Source organism: Urocampus carinirostris, chromosome 10, assembly GCF_059441175.1.
Source record: "Urocampus carinirostris isolate Australia breed hairy pipefish chromosome 10, RoL_Ucar_1.0, whole genome shotgun sequence".
NCBI classification, from domain to species: Eukaryota; Metazoa; Chordata; class Actinopteri; order Syngnathiformes; family Syngnathidae; genus Urocampus; species Urocampus carinirostris.
The window spans coordinates 41,081,222-41,098,096 of NC_142358.1; the positions used below are offsets into that span (position 1 = coordinate 41,081,222).

Genomic DNA, 16,875 nt, shown 5'->3' on the forward strand with positions numbered 1-16,875 from the left:
AAATGATGATCGACACATTGGTTAGCCAATGAAACGCCGGTAAATAAATTTCAGCATACACCGCGTACTACTTGGCGTTCGGGGGAAAATCGAGTCGGCGGCTGCAAGTTAGCTGCAAGACTTTGCGACTTATTATTGATCCATATATAAGGCGCACTGTATTATAAGGCGCATGGTCAGCTTTTGAAAAAAAAAATAAAGGCTTTTAGGTGCGCCTTATAGTGCGGAAAATACGGTATACAGTAGTCGATTTTGTGCATTTTTCGGTAGGAACTTATCTCTCGACTGTCCTTTCCCCCCACAGGTATCCACAGTGCCGCAAGAGAGACGCACTCTCAGGTCAGCTGTTCCCGAGGGTGCAGATATCCAGGCCGAATGTCTGCTGGTCAGACAGGTCGGTTCTACGAACTTCTTATTTCACAATTCTGGTAACAAGAATTCGAAAATTAGAATAGAAGTGGAGCAGGGTTCTTTGCCAGACAGGTCGGTGTCAGGAACCTTTGATTTAATGATGGTAAATTAGCTTTAACGCGTGAAATGGCTGCTGCGTTTTGCTAATAGCCTCAGATTTATTAGCTTATCCTGCCTTAATGGAGGAAGATGTCAAGACAGAAGTACTTGTAAGTCAAACATTTGTCATGTAACAGGAAATAAAACAAACATTCAGACGCTTGAGCTTATCAAGTTCCAACTACCTGTCTGGTCTGTGAACGCACCATAAATCGGACGTAGAACATCGCTGATTTTCGACAAATTTACTTCCAACTTCCAGGTGAGAATCAAAATAAGATTAAAGTATTAGTTATTGGGTTCTGTAACCCTGGTTCCCTTAAGTAAAAACAATAGATAGATAGATAGATAGATAGATAGATAGATGTCTAGGTAGATATATTTCTAGATATATTTCTAGATAGATAGATAGATAGATAGATGTCTAGATAGATGTCTAGATAGATAGATAGATGTCTAGGTAGATATATTTCTAGATATATTTCTAGATAGATAGATAGATAGATAGATGTCTAGATAGATGTCTAGATAGATAGATAGATGTCTAGGTAGATATATTTCTAGATAGATAGATAGATAGATAGATGTCTAGATAGATAGATAGATAGATGTCTAGATAGATAGATAGATAGATATATTTCTAGATAGATAGATAGATGTCTAGATAGATGTCTAGATAGATAGATAGATGTCTAGGTAGATATATTTCTAGATATATTTCTAGATAGATAGATATATAGATAGATAGATGTCTAGATAGATAGATGTCTAGGTAGATATATTTCTAGATATATTTCTAGATAGATAGATAGATAGATAGATAGATGTCTAGGTAGATGTCTAGGTAGATATATTTCTAGATAGATAGATGTCTAGATAGATGTCTAGATAGATAGATAGATGTCTAGGTAGATATATTTCTAGATAGATAGATAGATAGATGTCTAGATAGATGTCTAGGTAGATGACTAGGTAGATAGATAGATGTCTAGGTAGATCCTCCATTGCTCTAGTCTCCAGTATCCAAAATCGATCCAGCCTGTCTCACCCTGTCCGGTATCTTGCCCCAGTATACGGTCTCGATCCTGTCTGTCCCGTCCGGTATCTACCCGTGTTTCTCTGTCTCACTTCATCCCCCCAGCGATCGTCGCATCCCTGGCGTTTGTGTTCACGCCCATGACTGCCCCATTACCGTAAAATAAAGCTTGTGTGGAGTTTGCATGTCCTCCCCGTGCTTGCGTGGGTTTCCTCCGGGCACTCCGGTTTCCTCCCACATTCCAAAAACATGCATGTCAGGTGAATTGGCCGGTCCAAATTGTCTCTAGAGTGAGTTGTCTGTCCCTGTGTGCCCCTGCGACTGGCTGGCAACCAGTTCAGTGTGTCCCCTGCCCACTGCCCGAAGACAGCTGAGATGGGCTCCAGCACCCCCGCAAGCGGTGCAGATAATGGATGGATAATGGATGAAAACGTTACGCGTCTGTGTCCTCTGTCTGTGTGGGTTCTGACACTTAAACAAATGCATGAAGACTGTGGTGTGCCTCAAGGATCAATCCTAGGCTCTTTAGTAATGGCATAGCAGTTAGCGATAGCACTAAATTTAAGGTGAAAAATATATTACTCATTAAAAGTACCGAATTTTCCGCACTATAGGGCGCACCGGGTTATAGGGCGCACCCCCAAAAAATAGTTTTTGGTCCTATACCTTCCATAGATAAGGCACACCGGATTATAAGGCGCTACAATGGGAACGTCGACAAAACAGTCAGATGGTTCAGTCCAACTGAATACCCCCTTAACATTCCCAAAGCTTGCAAAGAAGCAAATACGTGTCCGTACGATGTCACTCAAATGCATCATTTCAAATATCATTCGGAAGGTTAAAGTCTTGGGATTCAAGAAATGCCAACCATTCCTTAGTTTCTATTTTCTTTTTCGCTCGCAACTTTACTGTGCATATGACAATAAACACTTGGAATTGAGTTGAATTCACGCAACTCATCACAGCAACATCAAGATCGTTCTAAAACAAGATATCGGGAAAATAGAAAGCCGCATAGCTCACCTAAGTTCTCACGTTCAATAATGATACGCAATCATAGTCTTCTTACAACCGTGAGTGAAGTAAATCCAGGAGAGTCAAATATTTACAAATACAGACTAATGAAACATGTTTCTTTACGGCGTAGTTTAGCAAGCTTGCTATTCAGTCATCTTTTTCGGCCAATTGCAGGGTTTGTTTTGGCCCTCTAGCCAATCCGAGGCCCCGAATAACTTCAGCCAATAGCGATCGATTTAACGGATGATTGACACATCTTTTTCGGCCAATTGCAGGGTTTGTTTCGGCCCTCTAGCCTAATTTGAGGCTCCGAATAACTTCAGCCAATAGCGATCGATTTAACGGATGATTGACACATCTTTTTTGGCCAATTGCAGGCTTTGTTTTGGCCCTCTAGCCTATTTGAGGCTCCGAATAACTTCAGCCAATAGCGATCGATTTGACTGATGATTGACACATCTTTTTCGGCCAATTGCAGGGTTTGTTTCGGCCTTCTAGCCTATCCGAGGCTCCGAATAACTTTAGCCAATAGTGATCGATTCAAATGATGAGTGACACATTGGTTAGCCAATGAAACGCCGGTATATAAATCCCAGCATACAACGCGGACTACTCCACGTTCGGGGGGTAATCGAGTCGGCGGCTGTTGCAAAAGTTGCGAGACCTTGCGATTTAATATTGATCCATATATAAGGCGCACTGTATTATAAGGCGCATGGTCAGCTTTTGAAAAAAATTAAGACTTTTAGGTGCGCCTTATAGTGCGGAAAATACGGTAATAGGAAGGACTGTATTCGCATGATTAAATACAGGATGACTGTAAAAAATGAGAAACACAAGTCCCCCATTTTTCCTCACCAGGCCTGCAAGTATTACAACTCAGACCTGAACGTGGTCCAGTTCAAGTATGACGACTACGCCGGAGACTACCGCCTGCTGCCAAGGTATTCTCAAATCTGATATGAACTTGTTATTAGTTGATAGAAGAGAACAAAGATGGATGCCGGCATTGAGTGAAAGACCAAGGCGCGGAGCGAAAAACACAAAGCCAGGCTTTATTGCTTCTGTTGGTTCTGTGATGGGGACTGTTCCAAAAACAGTCCTGCGATTCAGACCACAGGAATGTCCTCTTTTTGTCCCATGGCTCGCCACTGTCAGTTCACATGACCCCGGCGTCCAATCGGAAGTAGTCTTAAGGCGGCGAATGACAGATGGTTATGCCGTAACTTTGTATATTTATGCGAGGGAAAATAGTCAGCATTGTTGGGTTGAAGGAAGAAAAACGTCCTATTACTTTTATTAGACTGAGTTCGTACGGGTGCTTGAAATCCTTAGGAATGGTTAAATAATAATAATAATAATAATAATAATAATTTCCTTGTATTGTCATTCTGTGTAACAATGTACACAGAACGAAATGTCGATTGCACCTGACCCGTTGTAGCGAGCCGATGCAGCCGCAGCCAACAGAGGGCGCCGCCGACCACTTTTTAAGTCTTAGGAATGACTCGGCCGGGGCGCGAACCACCGACCTCCCAGTCTCAAAGCGGGCGCCTTACCATCTAGGCTACTGGTCTGAAGACCTCCCAAATCGCTTTTCAATGTGCTTCACGCTTAACCCATTCACACACACACACACACACCAACAGGGAGTCAGCCATGCAAGGCGCCTATCTGCTTATTGGGGGCATTAGGGATTCAGTGTCTTGCCCCACACTTCGACATATAACTCAGAGGAGCCGGGAATCGAACCTGCGACCTCTTGATCCCAAGACGAGCGCTCTACCTCCCGAGCCGCCCCAAAATGGTTGAGTTTTATTGTGTTTCTAAGGTCAGAAAAATGATTGGATTTTGGGTAAAGTGCTTGAAAATGCTTGAAATTGTTGCCATTGCCATGTTTCCTGGCAGTCTTACTCGATAAACCGCGTGATCAATGGAGAAAAATTGGAAAAAAAAGTGTGTGAAAATGAAATGAAATGATCTGCATTTATATAGGGGGTTTTAGGGGTTCAGTGTCTTAGCCAAGGACACTTCGACATGTAACAAGCCGGGATTCGAACTGGGATCCCTTGATCCCAAGACGAGCGCTCTACCTCCTGAGCTACTGCCGCCCCCAATGACACCGGCACGCTTGCTCTGGTGGCTTGTCATGTAAATGGGTCACTGCCCCCTACTGGCCGCACCCAAGAGGACAGCTCCATTTAGAAAACCAGCTCTTTCGGCTCGACTCTTCGATTTCTTTTTTTTTTTGGATATATTATTAATAATAATAAAACATAATGCACGAAATTAATTTGTAATTTCTTATTCACACATGAAAATATATGTTAAGTCTATATTAAAATATATATTGTAATATTCACAGATTTACAGGAAAAAAAAAGTTTGGAAAATACAAAAGAATTTTAGCTTTTTACACACTGAACAGATTCAAAGTAAAAAAAAAAAAAATCCATATAAATGCAAACAATAATATAAAAAATAATACCTCATGCTTCTTCCACTTCCACAACATCGATTCATTAATGTTAAACTCTCTTGCTGCTGCTCTATTTCCGTGTTCTACTCCGTGACTGATCGCCTTGAGTTTAAACTCTGCGTTGTAAGCGTGTCTCTTAATAGGAGCCATTTCAGGGTCTTTATACAAACGCACAAATAAAAGCGAATCGTTGTTTAATATTTCCCAGTATGCACAGCGCACTTCTTCTTCTACGCGAAAAATGGAGTCGGTGGCTGCTTCTTTTAGTTGCGAGACCTTGCAATTCAATATTGATCCATATATAAGGCGCACCGGGCATAGTCAGCTTTTTAAAAAAAAAATCAGATTTTACGTGCGCCTTATAGTGCGGAAAATACGGTATATGAATCTATATTTTCAATCAGTTTTAATCATCACAGTTTATTGGTAATACAAATCAGTTATCTCTTCAAGATTTTTCAGTTCCCAACAATATTGTAAATTATACAAAATATTATTGCTGAAATAATTATATAAATCTATATTTTAATTCCGTTTTAATCATCTCAGTTAATTGGTAATACAAAGCAGTTATCGCTTCAGATTTTTCAGTTCACAATATTGTACATTATACAAAATACTGAAAATACTGCCATCCACTTTACTATCTTTAGCAGTGAAAGCATGGCCAAGTCTTCCTTTTGATGTCGTATCCGTTCATACTTGCCTCTCACTTCCTGCAGCAACAGAATCCAGTTTTTTTGTCACGCTGGGTACACGCATCACAGAACATGTAGCCTCCATTATCATCCTCCTCATAGCGTCACCAGGAATATAATTGAGTCCATTTTGGTAGAAAAGTCATTTTATGGCTAGGAGTATTCTTTTGTTTATTTTCTTTCGTCGAATCGTTCGCTTCAACGCACGTGTTTTCCTTGCCTTCGCGATTTTTCCGAAGAATTTCTCCACCGTTTTTTCGTGTCGGAATTATTGCCGTTGTCATCACTTTCTGCATTATGTTTCGACTTATTACTGACACCGAAGAAATTACCAATGTTGTGTTGATTTTCACCTCGACTCCACGACAAGCACCACAACATTGACGTCATCTCGAAGCATCGAGATCTCGTTAGCCGAGATCGGCGTGCGGACGAAAACTCGAACCGCGAGACCAAAACAACAATGGCGGATCCGCCTGACGAAAAGTTTGGAGTGCGGTAAATCTTTGTTAAAAAATAATAATGACAATTTAGTGCCAATAAGACGCACGTTGATTTGACATTTTGCGTCCCCAGCAAAAGTTATGCCTCTAGGACGCAGGGACGCGGGCAAACTAGAACACTGAGCTTTAATTGACAGCCCAATTTACAAACACCCAAACCCATCAAGTCGAACCGCCGTCGCCCTTGTTTACTTTGAAAACAACTTTAAAAAAAATGAGAAATACAAAATGTCAACTGCACAACAAAAAAACGATCCCTTTCCTAAGTAGGGTAGCTAGTATCTGTATCCGCAGGGTAGCGAAACCGCGATAGAGCAAGGGATTACTGTCCCTATCCCTCAACATATCATCATCTCCTTTTCCTTTCTGTTCCAGGAAATTATACAAAGCGGAGAAGTTGCCATCCCATTCTTTCGAGATCGACTACGAGGACGTGGACAAAGACGAGGTCGGTAATGGCGTTTTGGGTTTCAAGTCCTGCTGGGAACATCCTGGCTTCACCATGCTCAAATCAGTTTATCCACAAGCTATCAGGACGTTAGCCTACGCTTTCTGTCTTTTGATCAATGTGCCGGGCGAGAATGTCTCCGTCTCTTGTCTTGATCTTGTTATGGACCAAAATTGTGGAATCGCTTAGATCAGTGGTCGGGAACCTACGGCTCGCGGGCCATGTATGGGTCTTCTCATGAGTACAAATTGTATTCTTGCAAATCTTATCTGGAGCATTCCAAATATAATTAGCACAGAATTGAATGGATTGCACGCTAGTAGAGAGAATGGTTTAATTCAGTATATAAAGAAATGAAATGAAATGCATTTCTATAGCGCTTTTCAAGTCAATGACTTCCCAAAGCGCTTTACAATGTGCTCCACATTTCCCAATAGCGGCCTTGCAGCCATGTAAGGCGCTAACCTGCTTACTGGGGGTATTAGGGGTTCAGTGTCTTACCCAAGGACACTTCCACATGTAACACGGACGAGCCGGGATTCGAACTGGGATCCCTTGATCCCAAGACGAGCGCTCTACCTCCTGAGCTACTGCACCCCCAAGAGCATACTTCCCTCCAGTTTTCAGTCAAGGTGTCACACCAACAGACTGTAAATCACTGAATAATCCATTACACGGAAGCTCATGAAACAATTTGCTTGCTTACATTTAAAGACGAGGACCGCACGTTGGTCAACCAGGCATATTGGGCGCTCCTGTTCTGTCCTGCTTAGAATAGAATAGAATAGAAAAGAATAGAATAGAGGGGCAGCACGGCGGCGCAGTGGTTAGCGCGTGTGCGGCACAGTTGTAAGGTCTCGGGAACCTCCTGTGTGGGTTCAAATCCAGCTACCGTACTTCCTGTGCGGAGTTTGTATGTTCTCCCCGTGCTTGCGTGGGTTTCCTCTGGGCACTCCGGTTTCCTCCCACATTCCAAAGACATGCATTTCAGGTGAATTGGCCGGTCCAAATTGTCCCTAGGTGTGAATGAGCGAGCGGGTTGTCTGTCCCTGTGTGCCCTGCGATTGGCTGGCAACCAGTTCAGGGTGTCCCCTGCCCACTGCCCGATGATTGCTGGGATGGGCTCCAGCACCCCCGCGACCCTACTGAGGATAAGCGGTGCAGCTAATGAGATGAGAGAATAGAATAGAATAGAATAGAATAGAATAGAATATACCTTCATTGACATTGTTACAAAATGGGTTGAACATATTGTGACAACGAAATTCGACGTGGCACTCCAGGTTCACATTTAACAGTGAGGATAAAAGAAAACAAAGAAGTAAAAAGGAAGAAAGAAGATAAGGTTATAATTTACACAATATAAAGGAACAAAGAAGATAAAGGTGAATAGACATGAATACAATTTGACATCTGTATGAGGTAGTGTGTTTGCAAGAGTTTCAGTTTTTTGTGCAGTGTGTGTTAATGGCTCTGGGGAAGAAACTGTCTCTGAGTCTGTTTGTTTTTGTTTTGTGTGACATGTAGCGTCTGCCGTAAGGCAGCAAGTCAAAGAGGGGGTGGCCGGGTCGAGAAAAGTCCTTGATGATGTTTTCTGCTCTGCTGAGGTAGCGTGAGCAGGCTATGTCCTCCAGACTGGGTCGAGAGCAACCAACGATTCTCTGGGTTGTGTTGATGACCCTCTGAAGTGTTTTCCTGTAATGCAGTATGTTGGAATGCTCTCCACTGTGGCTTTGTAAAAGGACACCAGCAGCTGCTGTTTCAGATGATTTTTCCTGAGCACTCTCAGGAAATGGAGTCGCTGCTGGGCCTTCCCTGCCACCGCTCTGGTGTTTGCAAACCAGGAGAGGTCGTCGGAGATGTTCACACCCAGGAATTTGAAAGAGTGGACTCTCTCTACACAGTCTCCTTGGCATTTAAAGACGGTGTTTAAAGACCAGTGGTCTGTGGAGTTACTCAGCACACCCGAGGTGCCAGTTACTTCAGGGGCTTTTCTCTGTGACCTGGTGCTGGACCCTCAGCTGAATTCTTGGGCTCCCCCAGAAGTGTCACTGCAATCTTTGACAAGAGGAGCACATCAGGTCATTTTCAAGCACTTACCCTGGGAACCTCTGGAAGTGGACCCCTCTGTGGCTCTGGAGACCTTCTCGCACAGCAGGTGTCAACAGGGAACTGGTGGAGCAAAGAGCAGCTCTCAATCCGAAAGGGACCGTGACACTTTACAGATGTAGGGACTATGTCCTCTTAAGTGGGGGGCCCCATGGTGGCTGCACTCCACAACATGGGTACAGGACGCTGGGGCATTCACAGGGCCTCTCGCTGCCTTTGCAGTTGCAGGACCACCACACCGTCTGGAGGAAACTGAGGCAGCGAGCAGAGAAGGCGGTGGAGGTGCAGCCACCTGAGAAAGGAACTCCGCCCCCTGTTGCTGCCACCGCTTCAATTTGACAGTCGAACTGCCAGTAACACCAGAATCCCAAAATATATTTGCCATGTCTCGTTCCAAACCAGCTCGGTGGCCATGGGGGTATGGCGCCCGCCCCGAGACTGGGAGGTTGTGGTTCAAGCCTCGGCCGAGTCATACCTAAGACTTAAACATTGGTACCCGTTGCCTCCCTGCTTGGCGTTCAGCATTAGGGGTTGGAATTGGGAGGTTTGGTCACCTAATGACTCCCAACACCTCAGTTGGGTTGAGCGAGGGGGCTGGGAATCCCCTCCTCTGAATCACTCTCCCAAAAAGAGTCAGAAATGACTCTAGCCACCTCCCACTAGGATATGGCTGTGGTAGATAAATAAAAATAATAATAATGTCTCTTTCGAACAATAATCTGATTTAGGTTCACTGATGAGACTCTCACTGATAAAAGTCCACAGAAAAACTGTAATCGACCAGAACTGCCAGCCAAGGATAGAAGAATTTGATTGGGTGGGCGGTAGGGATGGGCAGAGCTATGCAAAAATACCCAGTAGAGTCTTTAAATAGTGCTATGAAAAATACACTCTGAAGTTTTTGCGGGGAAAAGATGAAAAATATCAATCAATCTGGGAAATGAATGGTTGCTGATGTGTGGACGCGTCTGTCCCCCTGCAGGACACGACTTCCCTGTCCTCGTCCAAAGGAGGAGGAGGTGGAAGCGGAGGAGGAGGAATCGGTGTTTTTCGTTCCGGCTGGCTCTACAAGGGAAACTTTAACAGCACCGTCAACAATAGCATCACTGTCAGGGTGAGGACACACTTGTCTTTTTAGATCATTTTAGGTCGGGAGAGTAAATCTCTTGTGTATTTCGGGAACCGGCATTGTCAAAAGAGTCAGGAGGAACAAAAAAAAAAATGTCTTAAGCAGTTGTAAAATAAAATAAATGAAAGCCCGTTCCTGATCTCCCCGTTTGTCTCCGGCTCCGACCTGTTTTGGATTCCGACCACGTTTGCTCTCTCGTCCAGGTTTACGACCGGTTTTTGATCCTGACCACCTTTTGTGCTCTCCTGCCCCGGCTATCGACCTGTTTTTTATTTTTTATTTTAAAGTTTTGTCTTTCAAGAGCTGGGGTCTCCAACTCAATTGAGTTGAGGGTTGCTTAAGCTAGGATTCGGGTTGTCAGGTTCAAAACGATGTCCGGATGAAAGAAGAGACTTTTGAGTTACAATCAAATTAGTTTATTAAAGAAAAGCTACATTGAAACGAGGCAAAATCGCGTTCTTGGGATTGCTATAAAATAATCCCCACAGACTGACACGTGAGCCTCTTTTTTATACCATTTCATCGATTTTTAATTGGAGGATAGAATAAAACACATGCACGTAAGCGCATTCTGATTGGTTTGGACAGGAATCACGTATTTAAATGCAGTGTATAATGTCGGTCGCTAGATGGCGTGCAAGTATAATAAATTATACATATGCTTTTCCACAAAAACAGCGCTATTCTTAAAGGGACAGTGTTTAATATATGTCCACTAGATCTTGCTGTCATGTGTAGTCCACCAAAAATGAGTCCAAGGACGACTACAAACTACAGAGACCTAAAGGGAGCATGATACATATTTTATTAGGACTGCTACACTCTTAAAAAAAGAACACAGAGCCAAAAAATAACCCATTATGACCCATTCATTCATATATATACTAGACTTATTTATTACCAACAATATTCATGATATAATTACAAAGTTTAATCATTACTATGAAAAAGTTCAATATGGATGCTTCTTGTGAATAAACAAACGAGCAAATTTGATAAAATATGCATTTTTTTCACTTTTCATTATATTTCTAATAAAAGAAAAAAATATTATTTTTTTAACACTTTTTGGTTCCAAATTTTTCGTAAGTCTGTATTCTAAATATGATTATTTTTACAACACTTGTCGCAGTAACCACAAAAATATTTCCTAGACATCAATTAAAATACCCCCAAATTCCTCATGCTAAAAAATAAATCCCCGTTTGTCTCCGGCTCCGACCCGTTTTGGATTCCGACCACGTTTGCTCTCTCGTCCAGGTTTACGACCCGTTTTTGATCCTGACCACTTTTTGTGCTCTCCTGTCCCGGCTATCGACCTGTTTTTTATTTTTTGTTTTAAAGTTTTATCTTTCTATAGCTGGGGTCTCCAACTCAATTGAGTTGAGGGTTGCTTAAGCTAGGATTCGCGTTGTCAGGTTCAAAACGATGTCCGGAAGAAATAAGAGACTTTTGAGTTACGATCAAATTTGTTTATTGAAGAAAAGCAACATTGAAACAAGGCAAAATCACGATCTTGGGATTGCTATGAAATAATCCCCACAGACTGAAGCGTGAGCCTCTTTCTTATACCGTTTCATAGATTTCTGATTGGAGGATAGAATAAAACACGTGCATTTTTTTCACTTTTCATTATATTTCTAATAAAAGAAAAAAAAGCTTATTTTTTAACACTTTTTGGTTCCGAATTTTTATATAATTAGTCAGAAAATGGACTAAGGTACATTTTTTTCCACCTCATGAACAAAGAAAGTAGGTTAACCTTTCAGTTTGTAGTTTCTGCTGTGTCAATAAAGTTGCCAGGCTATCTAGTTTAAGCTGTGTCCAATCTATAGCCCGGGGGCCGTTTGTGACCCCCCCTTCATTTTTCCGAAGCCCGTAAGAAACTGGATATAAAGATCTTGACATTTCTCCCCATGGCACAGTCCTTCAAAAGGAGGTTCTTCCAGCTGACCCAGCTGACCGATAACTCCTACATCATGAACTTCTACAAAGACGAGAAGATCTCCAAGGAACCCAAAGGCTGCATCTTCCTCGACTCGTGTACCGGTGTGGTGCAGGTATTCGAAAACCAAAAATCTCACGGTACCGTATTTTCCGGACTAGAAGTCGCTCCAGAGTATAAGTCGCACCAGCCCAAAAAATGCACAGTAAATCAGGAAAAAAACATATGAGTCGCGTTGGAGTATAAGTCGCATTGGGGAAATTTGACTTCAAAAGACCCAACACCTAAAATATAAATCTCATCTTGCAAGGCAATTTAAAATGATAGAGAGTGGATATGGCTTGCAAGGTTTTAACATTTATTAAACTGAAATCTGATTTGGAAGACACTTCACGTGTCTTGTTTAGTTCCTTACAGTTGGAACATATTCAAAAGTCGGAGAAATTTAATTAGCCGAACGACGAGTGTAGTCCACATATGAATTTATTTAGCCGAATCAAAGAGTCGAACAAATCGGATCTTTCTGCCGTGCCAAAATTACAACCGTGTGCAGAAGACGACGGGGATTCAGGGTTGCCCACTTTTATAACACATGGCAATGAGATGTTCACGCCCCCTGACCCAGTAGTCCTTTGAAGCTTGGGAGAAGGGTGATAAGTCATCGCCCTAACCCCCAGGCGAGGTGATAAGTCATTGTTATCTGCACACACTGAAACCAAAGACACATTCCAAAGCAAAGGCGGTTTACAACACCCTTCTGAAGAGTTGCACTCAAGGCTGAGGTCAAACTTAGGACAAGTATATTTGAGTATAAGTGGAATAAAACAGCGTATAAAATAGTATATAACTTCAGGCTCAAAGACAAAATTGATACCATGCATATTAGCTGTTCCAAATAACGGGAGCAAAGCCTATTGTAGTACACCTGAATCAGGGCAACAATGCAATTGGCACTGTACATTATATATATGCTACACTTTTAACTACAGTTTACAGTCAAGGTGCTACACCAACAAACCCAGTTTTGATAGTCTACCGCTGAGGGATCCTTTATATCAAAGCTCATCAAAAAACCATGGTTACTGTAGAGCAACTTATCAGAAAGCAGGCCAGATTTGGTAAGCTGAAAATGTGTGAGGGTCCACTATTCAGTCTGGTATTTTTTTAACAGTCTTGAATAAATTTACCCTCCGCCAAAGGTTTGCAGTGTTTGGCGATCAGGATCTCGAACTCGTAGCTCACCTTTGTAGCTTTTTCATTTGACTTGAAGGCTCTCGTGAGAAAGCAATCCTTTGCTGCTAAAAACAGCTTCCAGTTGCTTCACCTTGTCACAGCTTTCATTTCCAGTTGGGTTTTTGTAGTCAGCATGTTATGTCTGGCAGTGTATTCTTTGAAAACAGCCACAGCATCTTGGCAAATTAGGCAGACGCGGTATTTTTGGATTTCGGTGAAAAAAACTCCAATTATCACTTTTTTTATTCACAGTTGCCATGTTGGAAATGGGGTGGGCTAAAATTCTCACAGAAAGCCAAGCGCTTCTGCCATCATTTGGTGAAATATTGATTTTATCACGGGCCGTAACTGGCCCCGGGGCCGGACTTTGGACAGTCCTGCTGCAGAGACACTTTATGATCAAAATCCAGATAAAAAAACTAAACATCCCAGAACGCAACCAGAGTAATTTGATTGGAGGAGCAGTAGGTGTAGGCGGAGCTATGCAAGGAGCGCAAGTGCCAAAGGGTATATGCCTGAATCCTTGTTTGCAGAATTTTGTGACATTTCTACCAAAGGACTTTGCTCGCACCTTGTTTTGAAAGGTTGAGATTGAAAAAAATGCATCCCTAGAGCGCGGTTTAATGTGGAAATAAATTGTATACCCGGTGAAAATAAATTGTATACCCGGTGAAAATGTGGTAATGATTTCAAGGATTAGTCGCAACGAGAGTAATCTGATTGGGTGAGCAGAGGGCCTCCTCGTTTTTGTCTCTCGCCCTGCGCGGTCTGCGCCGAAGGTGAATATGCCACAATCTTTGTTTGCAGAATTTTGTGACATTTTTACCGAAGGACTTTGCTCGCACCTTTTTTTGAAAGGTTGAAATTGAAAAAAATGCATCTCTAGAGCGCCCTCTTGCGGTTTAATGTGGAAATAAGTTGTATACCTGCTGAAAATGTGGTAATGATTTCACAGATTAGCCGCAACCAGAGTAATTTGATTGGGTGAGTAATAGGGCTCCCTCCTTTATGTCTCTCGCCCTGTGTGGTCTACGCCCAAGCTGAATATGCCGGGATCCTCGTTTGCAGAATTTTGTGACATTTTTACCAAAGGACTTTGCTCGCACCTTGTTTTGAAAGGTTGAAATTGAAAAAAAAAACACATCCTTAGAGCGCCCTGTTGTGGTTTAATGTGGAAATAAATTGTATACCCGGTGAAAATGTGGTAATGATTTCACAGATTAGTCACAATCGAGTAATTTGATAGGGTAAGCAGTAGGGCTCCCTCCTTTTTGTCTCTCGCCCTGTGCGGTCTGCGCCCAAAGTGAATATGCTGGGATCCTCCTTTGCAGAATTTTGTGACATTTTTACCAAAGGACTTTGCTCGCACCTTGTTTTGAAAGGTTGAAATAAAAAAAAACACATCCCTAGAGCGCCCTCTTGCGGTTTAATGTGGAAATAAGTTGTATACCCGGTGAAAATGTGGTAATGATTTCACAGATTAGTCACAATCGAGTAATTTGATAGGGTGAGCAGTAGGGCTCCCTCCTTTTTGTCTCTCGCCCTGTGCGGTCTGCGCCCAAGGTGAATATGCTGGGATCCTCCTTTGCAGAATTTTGTGACATTTTTACCAAAGGACTTTGCTCGCACCTTGTTTTGAAAGGTTGAAATAAAAAAAAACACATCCTTAGAGCGCCCTCTTGCGGTTTAATGCGGAAATAAGTTGTATACCTGGTGAAAATGTAGTAATGATTTCACAGATTAGCCGCAACCAGAGTAATTTGATTGGTTGAGTAATAGGGCTCCCTCCTTTTTGTCTCTCGCCCTGCGCGGTTTGCGCCGAAGGTGAATATGCTGGGATCCTCGTTTGCAGAATTTTGTGACATTTTTACCAAAGGACTTTGCTCGCACCTTGTTTTGAAAGGTTGAAATTGAAAAATCACATCCCTAGAGCGCCCTCTTCCGGTTTAATGTGGAAATAAGTTGTATACCCGGTGGAAATGTGGTAATGATTTCACAGATTAGTCGCAACCAGAGAAATTTAATTGGGTGAGCAGTAGGGCTCCCTCTTTTTTGTCTCTCGCCCTGTGTGGTCTGCGCTGATTGGTGAATATGCTGGGATCCTTGTTTGCAGAATTTTGTGACATTTCTACCAAAGGACTTTGCTCGCACCTTGTTTTGAAAGGTTGAAATTGAAAAAAACACATCACTAGAGCGCCCTTTTGCGGTTGAATTTGGAAACAAGTTGTATACCCGGTGAAAATGTGGTAATGATTTCACAGATTAGTCACAATCGAGTAATTTGATTGGGTGAGCAGTAAGTAGGGCTCCCTCCTTTTTGTCTCTCGCCCTGTGCGGTCTGCGCCCAAGGTGAATATGCTGGGATCCTCCTTTGCAGAATTTTGTGACATTTTTACCAAAGGACTTTGCTCGCACCTTGTTTTGAAAGGTTGAAATAAAAAAAAACACATCCTTAGAGCGCCCTCTTGCGGTTTAATGCGGAAATAAGTTGTATACCTGGTGAAAATGTAGTAATGATTTCACAGATTAGCCGCAACCAGAGTAATTTGATTGGTTGAGTAATAGGGCTCCCTCCTTTTTGTCTCTCGCCCTGCGCGGTTTGCGCCGAAGGTGAATATGCTGGGATCCTCGTTTGCAGAATTTTGTGACATTTTTACCAAAGGACTTTGCTTGCACCTTGTTTTGAAAGGTTGAAATTGAAAAATCACATCCCTAGAGCGCCATCTTGCAGTTTTATGTGGAAATAAGTTGTATACCTGGTGAAAATGTGGAAATTATATCACAGATTAGTCGCAACCAGAGAAATTTAATTGGGTGAGCAGTAGGGCTCCCTCTTTTTTGTCTCTCGCCCTGTGTGGTCTGCGCTGATTGGTGAATATGCCGGGATCCTTGTTTGCAGAATTTTGTGACATTTTTACCTAAGGACTTTGCTCGCACCTTGTTTTGAAAGGTTGAAATTGAAAACAAACACATCCATAGAGCGCCCTCTTGTGGTTTAATGTGGAAATAAATTGTATACCTGGTGAAAATGTAGTAATGATTTCACAGATTAGCCGCAACCAGAGTAATTTGATTGGGTGAGTGGTAAGGGTAGGCGGAGCTATGCACAGAGCGAAAGCCCTCCCCCCTTTCGTGGTCTGCATCGAAGGTGACTCACCCTCAGCCCAACTATAAAAAAAACTGCAACTTCTAGTCCACGAAATATGGTAAATCTTAAACCGTGATGAATGTTTATGACACTTAACAATCCACGCAGAACAACCGCTTGAGGAAGCACGCCTTCGAGCTGAAAATGAACGAGGTGACTTATTTCGTGCTGGCCGCGGAGAGCGAGCAGGACATGGAGGAATGGATCAGCACTTTGACCCGGATCCTGCAGATCACGCCGCACGACGGGCCCGCCCCCGACCGCAAAAGTTTGGATCTCTCCGACCACCGCCAGGGTGAGAATCGACGATTCATTCGGAATCGAATCCTGATTATTATAGACGGTGTAAGAGTCGATTCCAAACCCTAAGAGTATAATTTAGAAGCTAAAATACAAAATTTTGGTGATAAATACTAGCGACAAAGAGGCTAGTTTGAGCTCATTCCGGGTGATGGATCAACAGCCCCACCTAGTGGTGTCACCGGACGTGAGTCTCAGAGGGGCATATCAAATTAATTTTGGGGGGTACAACTCTTATTACCCCCAATAAAATCTGTGCACAGCATTGATACACGCTAAACATTACCATCAGCACTTCAAGCAACTGCTTTCATCAG

The 16,875-nt window shown here is 42.7% G+C and overlaps 1 protein-coding gene and 1 pseudogene across 1 annotated transcript in view; both read left to right on the plus strand.

The window, feature by feature from the left end:
* dock10 (dedicator of cytokinesis 10) overlaps positions 1–16,875 on the plus strand; it is a 163,097-nt gene that overhangs the window by 27,005 nt on the left and 119,217 nt on the right. Inside the window, exons 3-8 of the mRNA XM_088345771.1 lie at positions 305–394; positions 3,428–3,510; positions 6,622–6,694; positions 9,786–9,917; positions 11,858–11,992; positions 16,367–16,553. Coding sequence (XP_088201897.1) covers positions 305–394; positions 3,428–3,510; positions 6,622–6,694; positions 9,786–9,917; positions 11,858–11,992; positions 16,367–16,553 — 700 coding nt within the window. The remainder of the gene's footprint in view (positions 1–304; positions 395–3,427; positions 3,511–6,621; positions 6,695–9,785; positions 9,918–11,857; positions 11,993–16,366; positions 16,554–16,875) is intronic.
* On the plus strand, positions 8,554–9,142 carry LOC148358951 (large ribosomal subunit protein mL39-like; annotated as a pseudogene).